Source organism: Pimephales promelas, chromosome 10 (genome assembly GCF_988280905.1).
Source record: "Pimephales promelas chromosome 10, fPimPro1.hap1.1, whole genome shotgun sequence".
NCBI lineage: Eukaryota > Metazoa > Chordata > Actinopteri > Cypriniformes > Leuciscidae > Pimephales > Pimephales promelas.
The window spans coordinates 37580072-37594864 of NC_142778.1; the positions used below are offsets into that span (position 1 = coordinate 37580072).

The following is a 14793-nucleotide window of genomic DNA, read 5'->3' on the forward strand; positions in this document are numbered from 1 at the left end:
CAAGTTTGTAAATCGAAAATCGAATCAAATTGTGAAATTTGTGTCAATACCCAGCCCTATCAAATACATCCACCAGAAGTACGATAGCACACATAATTCCAGGAAACCCCTATGAGCATCACACTATCTGTATCTGAATAAACCGAAGATTGAAACGCTTTAAACACGAGTAATAAACACACGACTGCCTTATTCTGTGTGTTCTTCCTCAGCTGTCCTGATGAAGTGTGTTTGCAGTAAAAGTGTGTTATTAAGGGACGTCTTTTGTTGGACAAGAGGCTCATAAATGCTTTTCATGTTCAAACGCACTTTATAGTGTTTTCACAGTGATCCGCGTTTCCTGAGCCGTGCTTCACTGACACGCTGCACATTACTGATAATCACAGCCTTTGCCGTTTCACAATCGCGATCAGCCGACTGATTACATGTAGGTTGTGATTAATGGTGCGGCGCTATCAGAAAGCAGTGTAGCGTGACTCACCTGAGCGCTCCACTCGCTGAAGAACCAGCTCTTCGAACACGGACCCGCGTCACAGTTTTCCACGTCACCGGGACGCAGTTTCATGTTGCACTCGTCGTCTGCCACGATATCACCAACATTACTGACACAGTGCACCTCACGTGACCTCTGACCCACGCCGCAGGGCACAGAACACTGACAACACACACACACACACACTAATGCACAGATGCTTCTAACCAAGCGCAACTTTCCTGTCTCTCTCTTGAACACTGAGTGAGTTAAACTGCAGTTCCTCCACTGGCCACTAGAGGCGCTGCAGGAGAGACTCACTCCCATAGACACACATGTTAAAATGCCTAACTTTACAGCAGAATAAACATGTTTACGGCCTGGTGCGAAAAGTTGTTTTGGTCTATATTGCTAATTTTGCTCTTCATGACGACTGTGAGGGGGTGAATTTTTTATAACTCTTCCGTTTCTATTATATTAATTAAGCGTTAAAATTAAGGGTGTGGCCACTTGAGTGACAGGTGGATTGCTGCTAGCCTAGTTTTATTACTAGTTTTACTTGTACCCAACTAATGACTTTCTGTTTTTGTGGCCTTTTTTCGCTTTGGTGAAATTTAATGTAATATCCATCAGTATTATTGATCTCCTCATCGACAGCATTATATGAGGCTGAACTGAGCTGGACGATGACATCACGGGTTACTCCAGAGCCGCTATATATATAAATGAACTAAATGAATAAGTTTCTTACAGCAGAAATGAGCATCAGTGAACTGACTTAAGCTGGACTGTGACGCTATTGTCTTCTAGACACACACTCTGCATTATTCTCCTGTGATCTCTGTAAAGCGTCTTTGAAACACTTTTTTCTGTTGTAAGAAGCACTGTATAAATAAGGCTGACTTGATGTGACTAGTGTTTTATAGCAGTTATCAAACCCAAACGAGTCCACAGCTCCGCCCACTGCCTCACGTGTGTGGCCAATCAGTGGGGAGGATGGCTGTGATTGACAGCTGTCACTCACAGGACTCCAGTCGGAGCGGATCTGCCACTCGCTGCAGATCTTCATCTGGCAGGTGGTGCTGGTCTCGGGCCGCTCCGCGCGGCATCGGCTGGAGTGTGTGTTCAGCGTGCGGTTGGCGTACACCTGACGACACAAGACCTGGCGATGCTGAAGACCCAAACCACACGTCTTACTGCACTCCGACCACTCGCCGACGTCCCAGCTGAACACACACACACACACACACACACACACATCAGTCAGCAACGTTCTAGGAGAGCTCGTGCCATTACACGACTGTAGTGACGTCTGAAGACAAACAGACTTTATTCACTATATAACACCTCAAGAGTCTTTTGGGGACATTATAAAACACTAAAAGACATTAACACAAATTCAGTATAAACTTATCGATAATTCTATATAAAACCAGCCGACATTTAAATCTCTTAATGGAACAAAACCAACAATATTTATATCTCTAAAAATCAAACAAAACAAAAAAAAACATTTAAATCTATATAAATTAAACAAAAACAACAATATTTAAATCTCCTAATCGAACAAAACCAACGATATTTAATTCTCTTAATCAAACAAAACCAACAATAATTAAATCTCTAAATCAAACAAAACCAACAATAATTAAATCTCTAAATCGAACAAAAACAACGATATTTAAATATCTAAATAAAACAAAAACAACGATATTTAAATATCTAAATCAAACAAAACCAATTATATCTAAATCTCTAAATCGAACAAAAACAACGATATTTAAATATCTAAATAAAACAAAAACAACGATATTTAAATATCTAAATCAAACAAAACCAACGATAATTAAATCTCTAAATCAAACAAAACTGACAATATTTAAATTTATAATCAAACAAAACCAACAATATTTAAATTTCTAAATCGAACAAAACCAACGATAATTAAATCTCTAAATCGAAGAAAACCAACGATAATTAAATCTCTAAATCAAACAAAACTGACAATATTTAAATTTATAATCAAACAAAACCAACAATATTTAAATTTCTAAATCGAACAAAATCAACAATAATTAAATCTCTAAATTGAATAAAACCAACAATATTTAAATCTATAATAAAAAAACCCCAACAATATTTACATTTATAATCAAACAAAACCAACCTTATTTAAATCTCTAAATCAAACAAAACCAACAATATTTAAATCGCTAAATCGAACACAACCAACAATATTTAAATCTCTAAATCGAACAAAACCAACAATATTTAAATCTCTAAATCGAACAAAATTGGCGATATTTAAATCTATAATCAAAAAAACACAATATTTAAATTTATAATCAAACAAAACCAACCTTAATTAAATCCCTAAGTCAAACAAAACCAACAATATTTAAATCTTTAAATCGAACAAAACCAATAACATTTACCGGTAAATCTCTAAATCGAACAAAACTGACGATATTTAAATCTATAATTGAACAAAACCACCAACATTTAAGTCTTGATCTCTCAGTAGTTTTTGAGTCCCTGCTGCACTGATATTGTTCTAGTACTGTCTCTATATCTACATGCAGAGGATCACTCGTATCCTGGTTATATATCATCATATTACAGCTCTGAAACGGTCACAGCACTACACACATCAGTATGGCTAGACTAGCCTCAATGCTGGCTTTCCACCACTGGGTGTCAGTATAGGCCAAACACATCCTTTACTGCAAGCTTCTTCAAATCCGGCCCAGATAATCAACTCTTTTGGATCTCTCGAACCCTAGAAGAAGAAGAAGACACTCACAAAGCGGGACAGGGCTGGACGTTGCACGGCTCCTCCTGAGCGCTGGGTCTGGTGCTGCCGTCACACAGACCGATCGGCACGTGTGTGTGAGTGACCCGATGAACGCAGACGAACACGGAGAACCTGCTGCCTGCAAACCAGGAACACATGCAGGAGTTGCTGCGGTTTTATTAATGAAAATTTGCTTTTTGAAAACGCTCTCCAAAGTGGATAACCTTGAAAACGCTGTTTCCGTGTTGTAGTGTGGACTCTCAAAACGTTTAGTAACTTGAGTCATGTGACGCATAATGTACCAATAGATATTCATGTTTATACCGGTGTAGTGCCTGTAATGTGCTAAAATATGTTACTCTTCATATCACAGTCCTGCAAAGATGACAGAAAACTTACATGTGCTAAACATGAGAATTTCTCACGTGAATAGAGTAAAAATGGTCACCTTTAGATATCATCATCAAAATTACTGAGTTGATTAATTATATCAAGACAAACAAAAAAAATGTATAACAAATTTTTTTTTTACATTTTGTTAACATGGGCAAACGGTTGCATAATCTAATTATGTATGTGCTAATTTGCATAAATACCACAACAGATGTAATCATTGCTATCATTATAAAAATATCATATATCCAAACATCAAAAAATTCTTTAATCAAGATACATTTACTAGATGAGTACAGTAACATAAGATATTATGTCCTGGTTTCCAGGGAAATTAATCAAAAGTAAGTGTTGTTTCTTAAAACAAGCAAAATGATCTGCCAATGCGGTCAGAACAATAATCTCGTTTCTGTTTGAATTAACATTATTTTTCTGACCGCATTGGCAGATCATTTTGCTTGTTTTAAGAAACAACTCAATTAATTAATTCCCCCTGAAACCCTGTACTCATCTAGTAAATGCATCTTGATTTAAGAATTTTTTGATATTTGGACTGGAAACCAGACACAAATATTTTTTGCGGCGCGTAATGAACCCGTCGAGTGTGTTTCTGACCTCTGCCACAAGAGGCGCTGCAGTCGCTGAAGCCGCTGAGCTTCCAGTTATACTCCCGGACGCGCTTTGGAGGCGGAGCTTCGGGAAGCTGATTATCCGGGATGGGTGGAGGATACTTGACCCCTGACCCCTCGTGACCCTCCAGGGTCGACTGGCCGTTGGCATCAGAACCCGTCTGACCGTTCATAACATTTACTGAGGAGCAACACAAGATCCAGTGAACCGAATGTTGTCATTTTCACACTAGAGGAATAAAAGGCGTGTGGATGGACTCACCGTGCAGCCGGTTCTCCTCCGGGCGCTGGGCATCGACTGCGCTCTCGGACGGCATCAGGAACTCGTAATGGACGCCTGGATTGGGTTGCTGGTAGATCATCTGAGCAGAAGCACACATCAGGGATGAGGAGAAACTGCGCTAATACTTTATTTTGATGGTCCCCTTTAACCCTCAGGTGCTCTTCGGTCATTTCTGACCGGAAAATTTTCTGTTTTGAAATTTTAAAAATCACAGCTTCTTCAGAAAATTACGAAACTTGGTGACTTTTATGGCATTGGGTATGTGAACACACAAAAAAATTGAGGTCATGATTCGAGCAATTTAAGTGGTCGTAAAAAAAATGAGAATGCTCTTCTGTCAAAAATGACGACCCATAGGAAATGAATGGAAAAATTGAAAAAAAAAAAATTGAAAAAAAAAATTGTGAATATTAGTTATATATTTTTTTAAATAAGAAATAGTTTTTGAGATTGTTTCAACTATATATACAAATCCACCAACAACAACAACAACAAAAAATGTGTGTTCATAAACATCTGGGGAATTCACTCCTCTCCATAGAGAGCTGTACATGCCATCTAGTGGTTACACCATGATTCTACCCTTTTTCTCTATACTGTAACCAGATGGTGCTAATTTTCTTCAAAAAATATTTTTTTTCTGAAGGCCTAGACTCTATATTAAACTAAAATACAGCGTTAATATTTTTTTGAAAAAAATAATATATATAGAAAAAAAAATATATTTCCATGGCAAAAATAAACCATAAATATTGCATAAATATTAATAAATAAATTACAATTAAATTGTCTCAAAATACTAAATTAAAAAGAATAAATATTCTAGAACAAAAATAAATTGCATTGGTTTTACTGGGATGGAGAAAGTTTCATTTTTAGGTGACTTTTGACTGGGAAGATAACAAGTGTGACTCTGAAACGAAGAGCACCCGAGGGTTAAACATGTAAATTAACTCTACAACAGCGTCAAATAGGAGACGGGAGGTGGAGCCGGCTCTTGAGGGTGAACGAAGGGATACCTGACGCATACCTGACGAGCCAACTCTATTTTTAAAAATATGGACTATAGAAATTAAATGTAATGAAATAATGAATTATTTAAAATGATTGACTAATTCAAAGAACAAAAATATTATATAGGCCTTAAGGCGCCTGTCAATCATACACGAGGGGTGGCTTGAGGGAGGGGCCAAGCCATTGTGTGTGCGTGCTCATGCTAGTTATACAAAAAACATAACTAGTGAGATAGTTCATGCTGGTTATAACATGCCAATAACGAAGAGAGAGAAAGAGGGACCAGTTATTTATTTTTCTTTAATATGGATTCCGATTGTTTTGAATGTTGTTTCTATACATTAAAGGTCCCGTTCTTCGTGATCCAATGTTTCAAACCTAGCAGTCCACTAATGAGACGCTCTAACGAGAGTCATAGACATGAAGGAGCAACAGAGTGTGTTAAAGCGACCATCTAATAAAGTGAACCTGACAGTACTGGCGGCTTCATCTTCGTGTCAGACTCACTCCAGCAAGCCTTCAGTTTCGGATTATAATTACTGTATCAATATTATAATCATTTATAAATGTAATTTATTTAAATAATTCAAGTTACAATAGCTAAATGAATATATACACACACACACACACACACGTATGCCCCAATAATAATAATAATTATGAACTATATTACATAATTATATTAATAGTAAAGATTACATTAATAATGCAGTATTTTATATTGCAATAACATAATATTGTGTTTGAAGAATGGGGATCTGAGGTGTTGAAGTGTCACTCACATACACGTCCAGGATCTCATTGGTCGGGCCGTCGGCCAGTAGCGACTCTCCGCTTCTGCTGCTGATCTCATTGGGCCGCCGGTACATGAACATCGTTCCCACTCCCGCGTACATTCCTGGACGGTCGATGGCCCAGTTTCCATTAATAATGGATCGGCCAGACCGACTGAGTAGAGCTGCACACACACACACACACACACACACAGTAGCTGGTCAGAGTAATTGTTGCTGACAGAGGATTCGGTGCGTCTAACACACGCTGACATGCACATAAAACTCAAACCCCTCGCTGATGAACACATGTAACACACGATCAGTGAACTCAGCCTGATGAGCCTGTACTGCACTCAGGTCACACACACACACACACACACACACCCTGAGGCCATCGCCCGGCTCATCTTTGCTCTTGGTGTGGGAAGTTTATTGAATCCTGTGGCTCATAAATCAGGAGAGGGAAAAACGGCCAGAATTTTCCATCCTCCAGTGAGTTTGTCAAGTCGAGTCTCCTTCATCTATCCAGCGCTGTAACAGTCGAGTTTCACCGCAGCTTTACGGAGATCACAGGAGATTACAGTCACAGAGAGCGTTTGGGTTTTACAGCAGATCTACAATAAAGTTATTGTCCAGATAAATTAACTTCCGTCATTAGTTATTAACACCTGGTCCTGACACGGAAGATGTTCAGCTACTGGAAACCAGCAGAGAAACCATCACAGATGGGATGATGGAGAGTGTGTTTGTGTCACTCTCAGCGTCAGTTTGCCCCACTGTCTGGGACTTTAATGACGCGAGAGACTGAAATACACGTTATATAGTTCTCCAGAGTCTGAGCTGGGCTGTAATTTAACAGATCTGATGTGTTTTATCAGCAGGGGTTTAAACTCTCCTAAAACAGCTTCAGCATGCGTAATTAAACAAATTATCGTAATTGCTATAGTTTCCGTTATAGTTATCATTATAGTTTTTTATAATGGTAGTTTTAGTTAAGTTATCAGTTATCACTATAGTTATTGTTAGTTATTATAGTTATCGTAATTGCAAGTTTTTGTTACAGTTTTAGAAACAGTTATAGTTATAAGTATAGCTGTTATAGCTATCGTTATAGTAACCGCTATGGTTTCATTTATAGTTATCATTATAGTTTCCATTACAGTTTTAGTTATCGCTATAATTTTCATTATAGTTATTACAGTTTTCGTTATAGTTATTATAGTTTTCGTTACAGTTTTAGTTTTCGCTATATTTTTCATTATAGTTACAGTTATTATAGTTTTTGTTATCGCTATAATTTTCATTATAGTTATAGTTTTCGTTACAGTTTTAGTTACCGCTATAATTTTCATTATAGTTATTATAGTTTTCGTTATAGTTATTATAGTTTTCATTACAGTTTTAGGCATCGCTATAGTTTTCGTTGTAGTGATCATTATAGTTTAAGTTACCGTTATAGTTTTCGTTACATTTTGTGTTATCGCTATAATTTTTGTTATAGCTATTATAGTTTTCGTTACAGTTTTAGGTATCGCTATAGTTTTCGTTATAGTGATCATTATAGTTTTTTATAGTTGTAGTATTAGTTATAGTTATCAGTATATTTTTCGTTAAAGTTATCAGTTATCACTATAGTTATTGTTAGTTATTATAGTTATCGTAATTGCAAGTTTTTGTTACAGTTACCGTAACCGCTATGGTTTCATTTATAGTTATCATTATAGTTTCCATTACAGTATTAGTTATCGCTATAATTTTCATTATAGTTATTACAGTTTTCGTTATAGTTTTTATAGTTTTCGTTACAGTTTTAGTTTTCGCTATATTTTTCATTATAGTTATAGTTACAGTTATTATAGTTTTCGTTATCGCTATAATTTTATATAGTTTTCGTTATAGTTTTAGTTTTCGCTATATTTTTCATTATAGTTATAGTTACAGTTATTATAGTTTTCGTTATCGCTATAATTTTCATATAGTTTTCGTTACAGTTTTAGTTTTCGCTATATTTTTCATTATAGTTATAGTTACAGTTATTATAGTTTTCGTTATCGCTATAATTTTCATTATAGTTATAGTTTTCGTTACAGTTATGACAGTTTTCGTTACAGTTTTAGTTACCGCTATAATTTTCATTATAGTTATTAAAGATTTCGTTATAGTTATTATAGTTTTTATTACAGTTTTAGGCATCGGTATAGTTTTCGTTATAGTGATCATTATAGTTTAAGTTACCGTTATAGTTTTCGCTATAGTTATTATAGTTTTCGTTACATTTTGTGTTATCGCTATAATTTTTGTTATAGTTATTATAGTTTTCGTTACAGTTATTAAAGTTTTCGTTACAGTTTTAGGTATCGCTATAGTTTTCGTTACATTTTGTGTTATCGCTATAATTTTCGTTATAGTTAAAGTTTTTGTTACAGTTTTAGTTACCGCTATAATTTTCATTATAGTTATTATAGTTTTCGTTACAGTTTTAGGTATCTTTATAGTTTTCGTTATAGAGATCATTACAATTTAAGTTACAGTTATAGTTTTCGCTATAGTTATTATAGTTTTAACAATCTTTATAGTTATCGTTCTTGTAGTGAATGGACCTTAACTCACCCAGATAGTTCCTGCTCTTCACCATCTCCGTGACGTTTATTTTGGTGGCTCCCGGTGGGATCTCCACGATCTTGTGATAGCCCACTTTGGCCAGGCTGTGTTGAAACAGGCCCGAGACAAGCTTACATGCGCTGTTATCCCCTCCACACACGCCACATTTATCAGGAACCTTCCCAGAACCCAACAGGCCGTCGCAGCCGGCGCTCTGCCACAGAGAAACACAAGAGAAATCAGTAACCTCTAAGAAGGGGCTTTCACACCGGGTAGTTCTAGGTACTGGCCACCAGGGTGGTTCCCCGAGAGCTAATGTTTCCTCTAGGAACCTTTTCCTGGTTGCATTCTGTGGCGAGCAGGACGAGGCCGGTGGCGTGATTGATAATGAGTGACACCTGCACGACACACCAGTCTCGTATCTCTCACGGAGGATCGGAAGCATAAAGGAGGAGCGACGACAGTGAAGGGTGAGAGAGGATCAGGCCTGGATTTTATTTGTGTTTTGCTATATGTGACAGCAGTCGTCCATGAGGGGTTGCTGTCTTTGCTTTCATTTTGGGCCAATCAGCGAACACTAACGTCACTGTAGTTCCTATAGCGCTGGTTTAGACTGACTATGGAGGTAGTTCCTCCAAAAGGAGTTCATAGAACTAACATCGAACAAACACGCCAGCAGGAACTATGAGAAGGTTCCTCCGGCGCGAATAGTGTGTGTGTAAGACCTGCAGTGAGGTCCGTAGTGTGTGTTTAAGACCAGCAGGGATGAAGATGTTGTCACATGATCAGTTTGTTTAGCCAGCTTGTTCTCTTCTGGTCACTGAACGTCTGTTTTCACGATGAACGCTGCCGTGGGCGGAAACGAACATTAATCAGATATGGAGGTGGGGAATATGTTTCTCTTCTCGGCACTCCATAAATCCAGGGTTTAGTGAATATGTGCAGAAAGACAGGAGTGAAAAGACGAGAGGAACGACGAGTGAGGAAAAGAGAAAGAGTTTGGAGCCGGTGATCCTGTGCGAGGTACGGACTCAAACACCCATAATCCCTTGCTGGAACCAGAGCAAGTGCTCATCGCAAACCCAGCTCAGCTCTCCAGATCCCAGTGTCCGAGTGCCAGACTGGTCCATTACAGATTCACAATCAATGCTTTCACACACAACACAGCGGTCAGTGGAGGCGGGAGGTCAAAGCTTTGTCAGTAAGTGATCGTTCTTGGTCTGTACGCAAATATAGTTATCGCTAAGTTCCCGTTATCGCTATGGTTACCATTATAGACATCAAATCATCCTTGGTCGGTACCCAAATATAGTTGTCAAAATCGTTTTCGGTATGGTTTCTGTTATAGACAACATAGGATGATTGGAAATGTAGTCTGAGAGAAGGACGCCGTGGTGGAGGAGGACCTCTAGTGGAGAGCCAGGGAACACAAACCAGACACTGTGACAACTGTAATTATCATTATAGTTACCGTTATAGTTATCATTCTTAGTCTGGACGCAAATATACGTGTCGTTATAGTCAATATAGTTATCGTAATAGTTACCGTTATAGTTACCATTGTAGTTTTTGCTATAATGACCATTCTTGGTCTGGATGCAAATACAGTTTTCGTTATAGTTCTATTTATTGTTTTAGTTGGTTATGGTTTTTATACTTTGTTATGGCAAAAGTTATCATTACAACGTCCATTTAGTCTGATCAAAATCCCTTCCGACACAAAATACCAATTATATTAATGACTTTCAGGGATGCAAGCAGGAACTTCCCAAAAGGGACCTGAAGGATTCCTGAAGCATCAGACATGAATCCAGGTCATGTCGTTCCCAGAGTCTCTCTCTCATCTCCCTCTCCCTCTCTCACCCCCTCTCCCTCTTCTCTCTCTGTGGGACATCCGGCCTGTTTGGCACCCGGAGAAACACCAAAACACGGATTTCAACATTCCTAAAATTCCCTTCAGACTCGCCGCTGAACGACAGCTGACGGTGTTTGGTGAAGCGGCTTCTCCTGTAGTTCATCACATCAGCTTCTGCTCTGAGAGGACCATCATCATCCTCATCCTCCACTCCTGAAACACCACACCTCTCGAGTTTCCGGCGGGATCAGCGCCTCGTCTGATATGTAATCTCCTCTCTGAAGTCCATCGACAGTAAAAGCTCTTTGAAGGACTCGGGTTCGTGGTTCACCAGCGAGAGAGAAGCAGCCGGACTGACCCGAAGGCTACGGTTACAGGATATTTTACACTCCATACTGGGCGAATTCAAACAAAAGCACCTTCACACACGAAGAACACACACTTGTGCAAAACCAATGCCCTCGATGGAACACACACTCTCTGAAATCATTCTGAAGTTATTGATATTTCAAGTCCTCCATTGAATCATCACAATTATTACGGGTGATTCAAACAAAGCAGCTCTTTGTGTGTGTGTGTGTGTGTGTGTGTGTTCAACATTCTGATATTCACCTGGATCTTGTTTATACTGAAACTTCCCATTCTAACTTCTATAGTAATAAACAAATACAGTTGCTAGTGTCTGCTAGTGCTAGTGGGCTGCGCGAGTTCCCACAATGCACTGGGCTGCACGAGTTCCCACAATGCACTGGGCTGCACGAGTTCCCATGATGCAATGGGTTGCACAAGTTCCCACGATGCATTAGGTTGCAAGAGTTCCCACAATGCACTGGGCTCAACGAGTTCCCATAATGCACTGGGCTCGACGAGTTCCCACGATGCACAGAGCTACATGAATTCCCACAATGCACTGGGCTGCACAAGTTCCCACGATGCACTGGGCTGCACGACTGCCTACAATTCACTAGGTTGCTACACTCAGAGTTATATTAAAAATATCCTGTCTCTTCCCAGCTTTATAATGGGAGTGAATGGAGCCTGAGATTTTGAAGCCCATAAAAGAGCATCCATCCATCCATCCATCCATCATAACATTAACCCATACGACTCCAGGGGTTAATAAAGGCCTCAGAGCCATGCATTCTTGTAAGAAAGTTTTCCATATTTAATAACTTTATAAACTATAAAATCTGGCTTCCTGTTATAGCCGTAAGCAAGTCCAGTTCTGGAAGAAGAGTGACCTCTGACCCGACGCATGATTTCTGACCCAACACATGACCTCTGACCCGACACATGACCAACGCTTGACCTCTGACCTGGCGCATGACCTCTGACCCAACACATGACCTCTGATCCGACGCATGATCTCTGACCCAACCCTAGACCTCTGACCTCGACGGATGATCGATGCATGACCTTTGACTCAATGCATGACCTCTGACCCGACACATGACCTCTGACCTGGTGCATGACCTCTGACCCGGCGCATGACATCTGATCCAATGCATGACCTCTGACCCGAAGCATGACCTCTGATCCAACGCATGACCTCTGACCCGAAGCATGACCTCTGATCCAACACATGACCTCTGACCCAACGCATGACCTCTAACCTGAAGCATGACCTCTGACCCGACGCAATCTTTTTACTTCATAGAAATAAATGGGGAATCATCAAAAGTGAATATTGTCTAGTAGCTCGGAATCCCTTAAAAATACAAAAGAATAAAGAATAAATATTATTGAGACAAAATGTAGAACATTCATTTTAAACAACTAAAACAAAAGACATTTAAAAAATATACACAGAACACAAAGAGTGTTTTCCTCCTGTCTAAGCAGCCTGTGTCTGTATTTGTCTGACAGCGAGTCACATTCCTGTAAAAGTTCATGTGGACCCCATGTGGAGGACGAGCCAGCAGCAAACGCTGGTTCAGGAGTGTGAGCGCAGGGTTTATAATGGGCAAGATAACAGCCCGCTTCACCGCGGTAAACTCCAGCGCTGGAGCCACTGTAATCACCCGCAGACGGAGCAAACAGCTGACGACTACAACAACAGCTTATATCTCAGCTTTCGTGGCATTCCTTGTTTTGTGTAAAACGCTTTAGGAATATTGTGTGTAAACACAATCATGCCAATAAATACTTTCAATTGTAAACTGTAATCGTAAAAAAGCCTCTGTTTGGAAGCTTGTTTCCGCCACAGAATCGAAAATGTAAAAAAAAGTTAATTGCAACTTTTTCGCTCACAATTCAGAATAGCGTGTTATAAAGTTGCAATTGTGAGTTATAAAGTCATAATTGTGAGACAGAAACTTGCAATTGCGTGTTATAACATCCTTAGAATCGGACTTTATAACTCGAAATTGCGAGGTTTATATCTTACAATTCTGAGAAAATATGTCAGAATTGCACGATATACACTCGCAATTGTGTTATAATATCAGTTTATCTTGCAATTTTGAGATATAAAGTCAAAGTTGTGAGATGTAACTCGCAATTGTGAGATAAAATGTTGTGATTACCTTTTGAAACGTCTTATTCTGCTTCCGTATCTGTTACTGTTCTACAGTTGAAGAAAATAAGCATAAGAGATCATGATATTTTCCTGTTGACAGAATGTAAAGTTAAAGACATAAATCGATCGCGGTCTGAAGCGAGTCGTGTGATTAACGGCTCTCCTGAGCGCTGAGGGAAACGAGGCCGAGGTCGAGGTCATCGAGGCTTTTCTTACTCAGTCTTGATTCCAGTCCAAATCTTAAATCAAGAAGCATTTACTAGATGAGTGAAATTCTGTCTTGTTTTCTGATTTAAAAATAAATAAATAATTGAGTTTTTGCTTAAAACAAGCTAAATTATCTGCCAATGGGGTCAGAAAAATAATCTTGTTTTTCATTGGCAGATTATTTTGCTTGTTTTAAAAACAAAAACCCAATTATTTATTTATTTTTATATCAAAAAACATTTTACTTGCATTTGTAGATATCTGTGTTGGAAAAAAGACATAAATACTAAGTAAGAAAAGCGTTTTTTGCAGTGTACGAGTGTAAACACACACATAAAGCGCACTGAAATAGTCAGCGGTGGCACTGGGTTTCTCACAGCTGGCACACACACACACACACACACTGAACCTCTCCTCCTTTCATCTCTCAGATCCTGTTATTACAAAAGCCAGCGATGACATTTAAACGGCCGTTTCTGCAGCGTTTGCCGTGTTAATGATGGGAGGGGAAGCGCTGTAGGAAGTGAACGTGGCCTCAGAGACCATGTGTGCGTTACTCACACCCGAGAACACAACGAGCGGCACAATCCCTCTCAAGGGCGCTCGTTTAATGTGCTAACGAACAGCTAACAGCAGGACCATGCACACAAGAGCTGACTGATTTATACCACTACAATAATCATATTTGTGATCATGCATGCATGTATAATTCAGTGAATAAAATACTTAACAAATGAACGGTGATTCATCTATAATCATTTCTTTCTATTTTCATTGATGCATCTTGATGGACTCTTGGATCAAATAAAGTAACTCAAAACTCCTGAAACAGATTCACACAGTACACTCTGACTGGATGTGCAGTCGTTCACTCTTCATCTGTTTTGCACATTTGTGCAATTAATAATAATGTGGTTTGAAACTTCTGCACACTATTTGGATAATATATTTGCATAAATATTCAGTGCAGCATTTGACAGATAATAGTCGAGCTCCAACGCTTTTAAAGAGAAAGTTTGTATAAATGTGAATGTAAAAGCTGGAGTTTCTTTGTCACGTGTGATCGAAGCAAACATGAAAACACACAGACCTGCGACCACGGCTTCCCCAGGACTCGCATCTGCAGACACACGAGCAGCAGCGGAGCGACGGCAGACAGCATCATGACGCGCACACACACGCGCGCACACACACACGCTCTATCTCTGTGAATGTGTCGTCCTCCCGGAGCGAGGTTACATGAGCCGCACA

The 14793-nt window shown here is 39.1% G+C and overlaps 1 protein-coding gene across 2 annotated transcripts in view; it reads right to left on the minus strand.

Moving 5' to 3' along the window:
- The window catches only part of thsd4 (thrombospondin type 1 domain containing 4), a 31551-nt gene that overhangs the window by 4872 nt on the left and 11886 nt on the right, over positions 1-14793 (minus strand). For both annotated transcript variants that reach the window (XM_089116574.1, XM_039675853.2), the window contains exons 8-14: positions 8972-9176; positions 6368-6543; positions 4551-4650; positions 4275-4469; positions 3276-3405; positions 1497-1698; positions 482-655 (exon numbers count right to left, since the gene is read on the minus strand). In XM_089116574.1, coding sequence (XP_088972700.1) covers positions 482-655; positions 1497-1698; positions 3276-3405; positions 4275-4469; positions 4551-4650; positions 6368-6543; positions 8972-9176 — 1182 coding nt within the window. The remainder of the gene's footprint in view (positions 1-481; positions 656-1496; positions 1699-3275; positions 3406-4274; positions 4470-4550; positions 4651-6367; positions 6544-8971; positions 9177-14793) is intronic.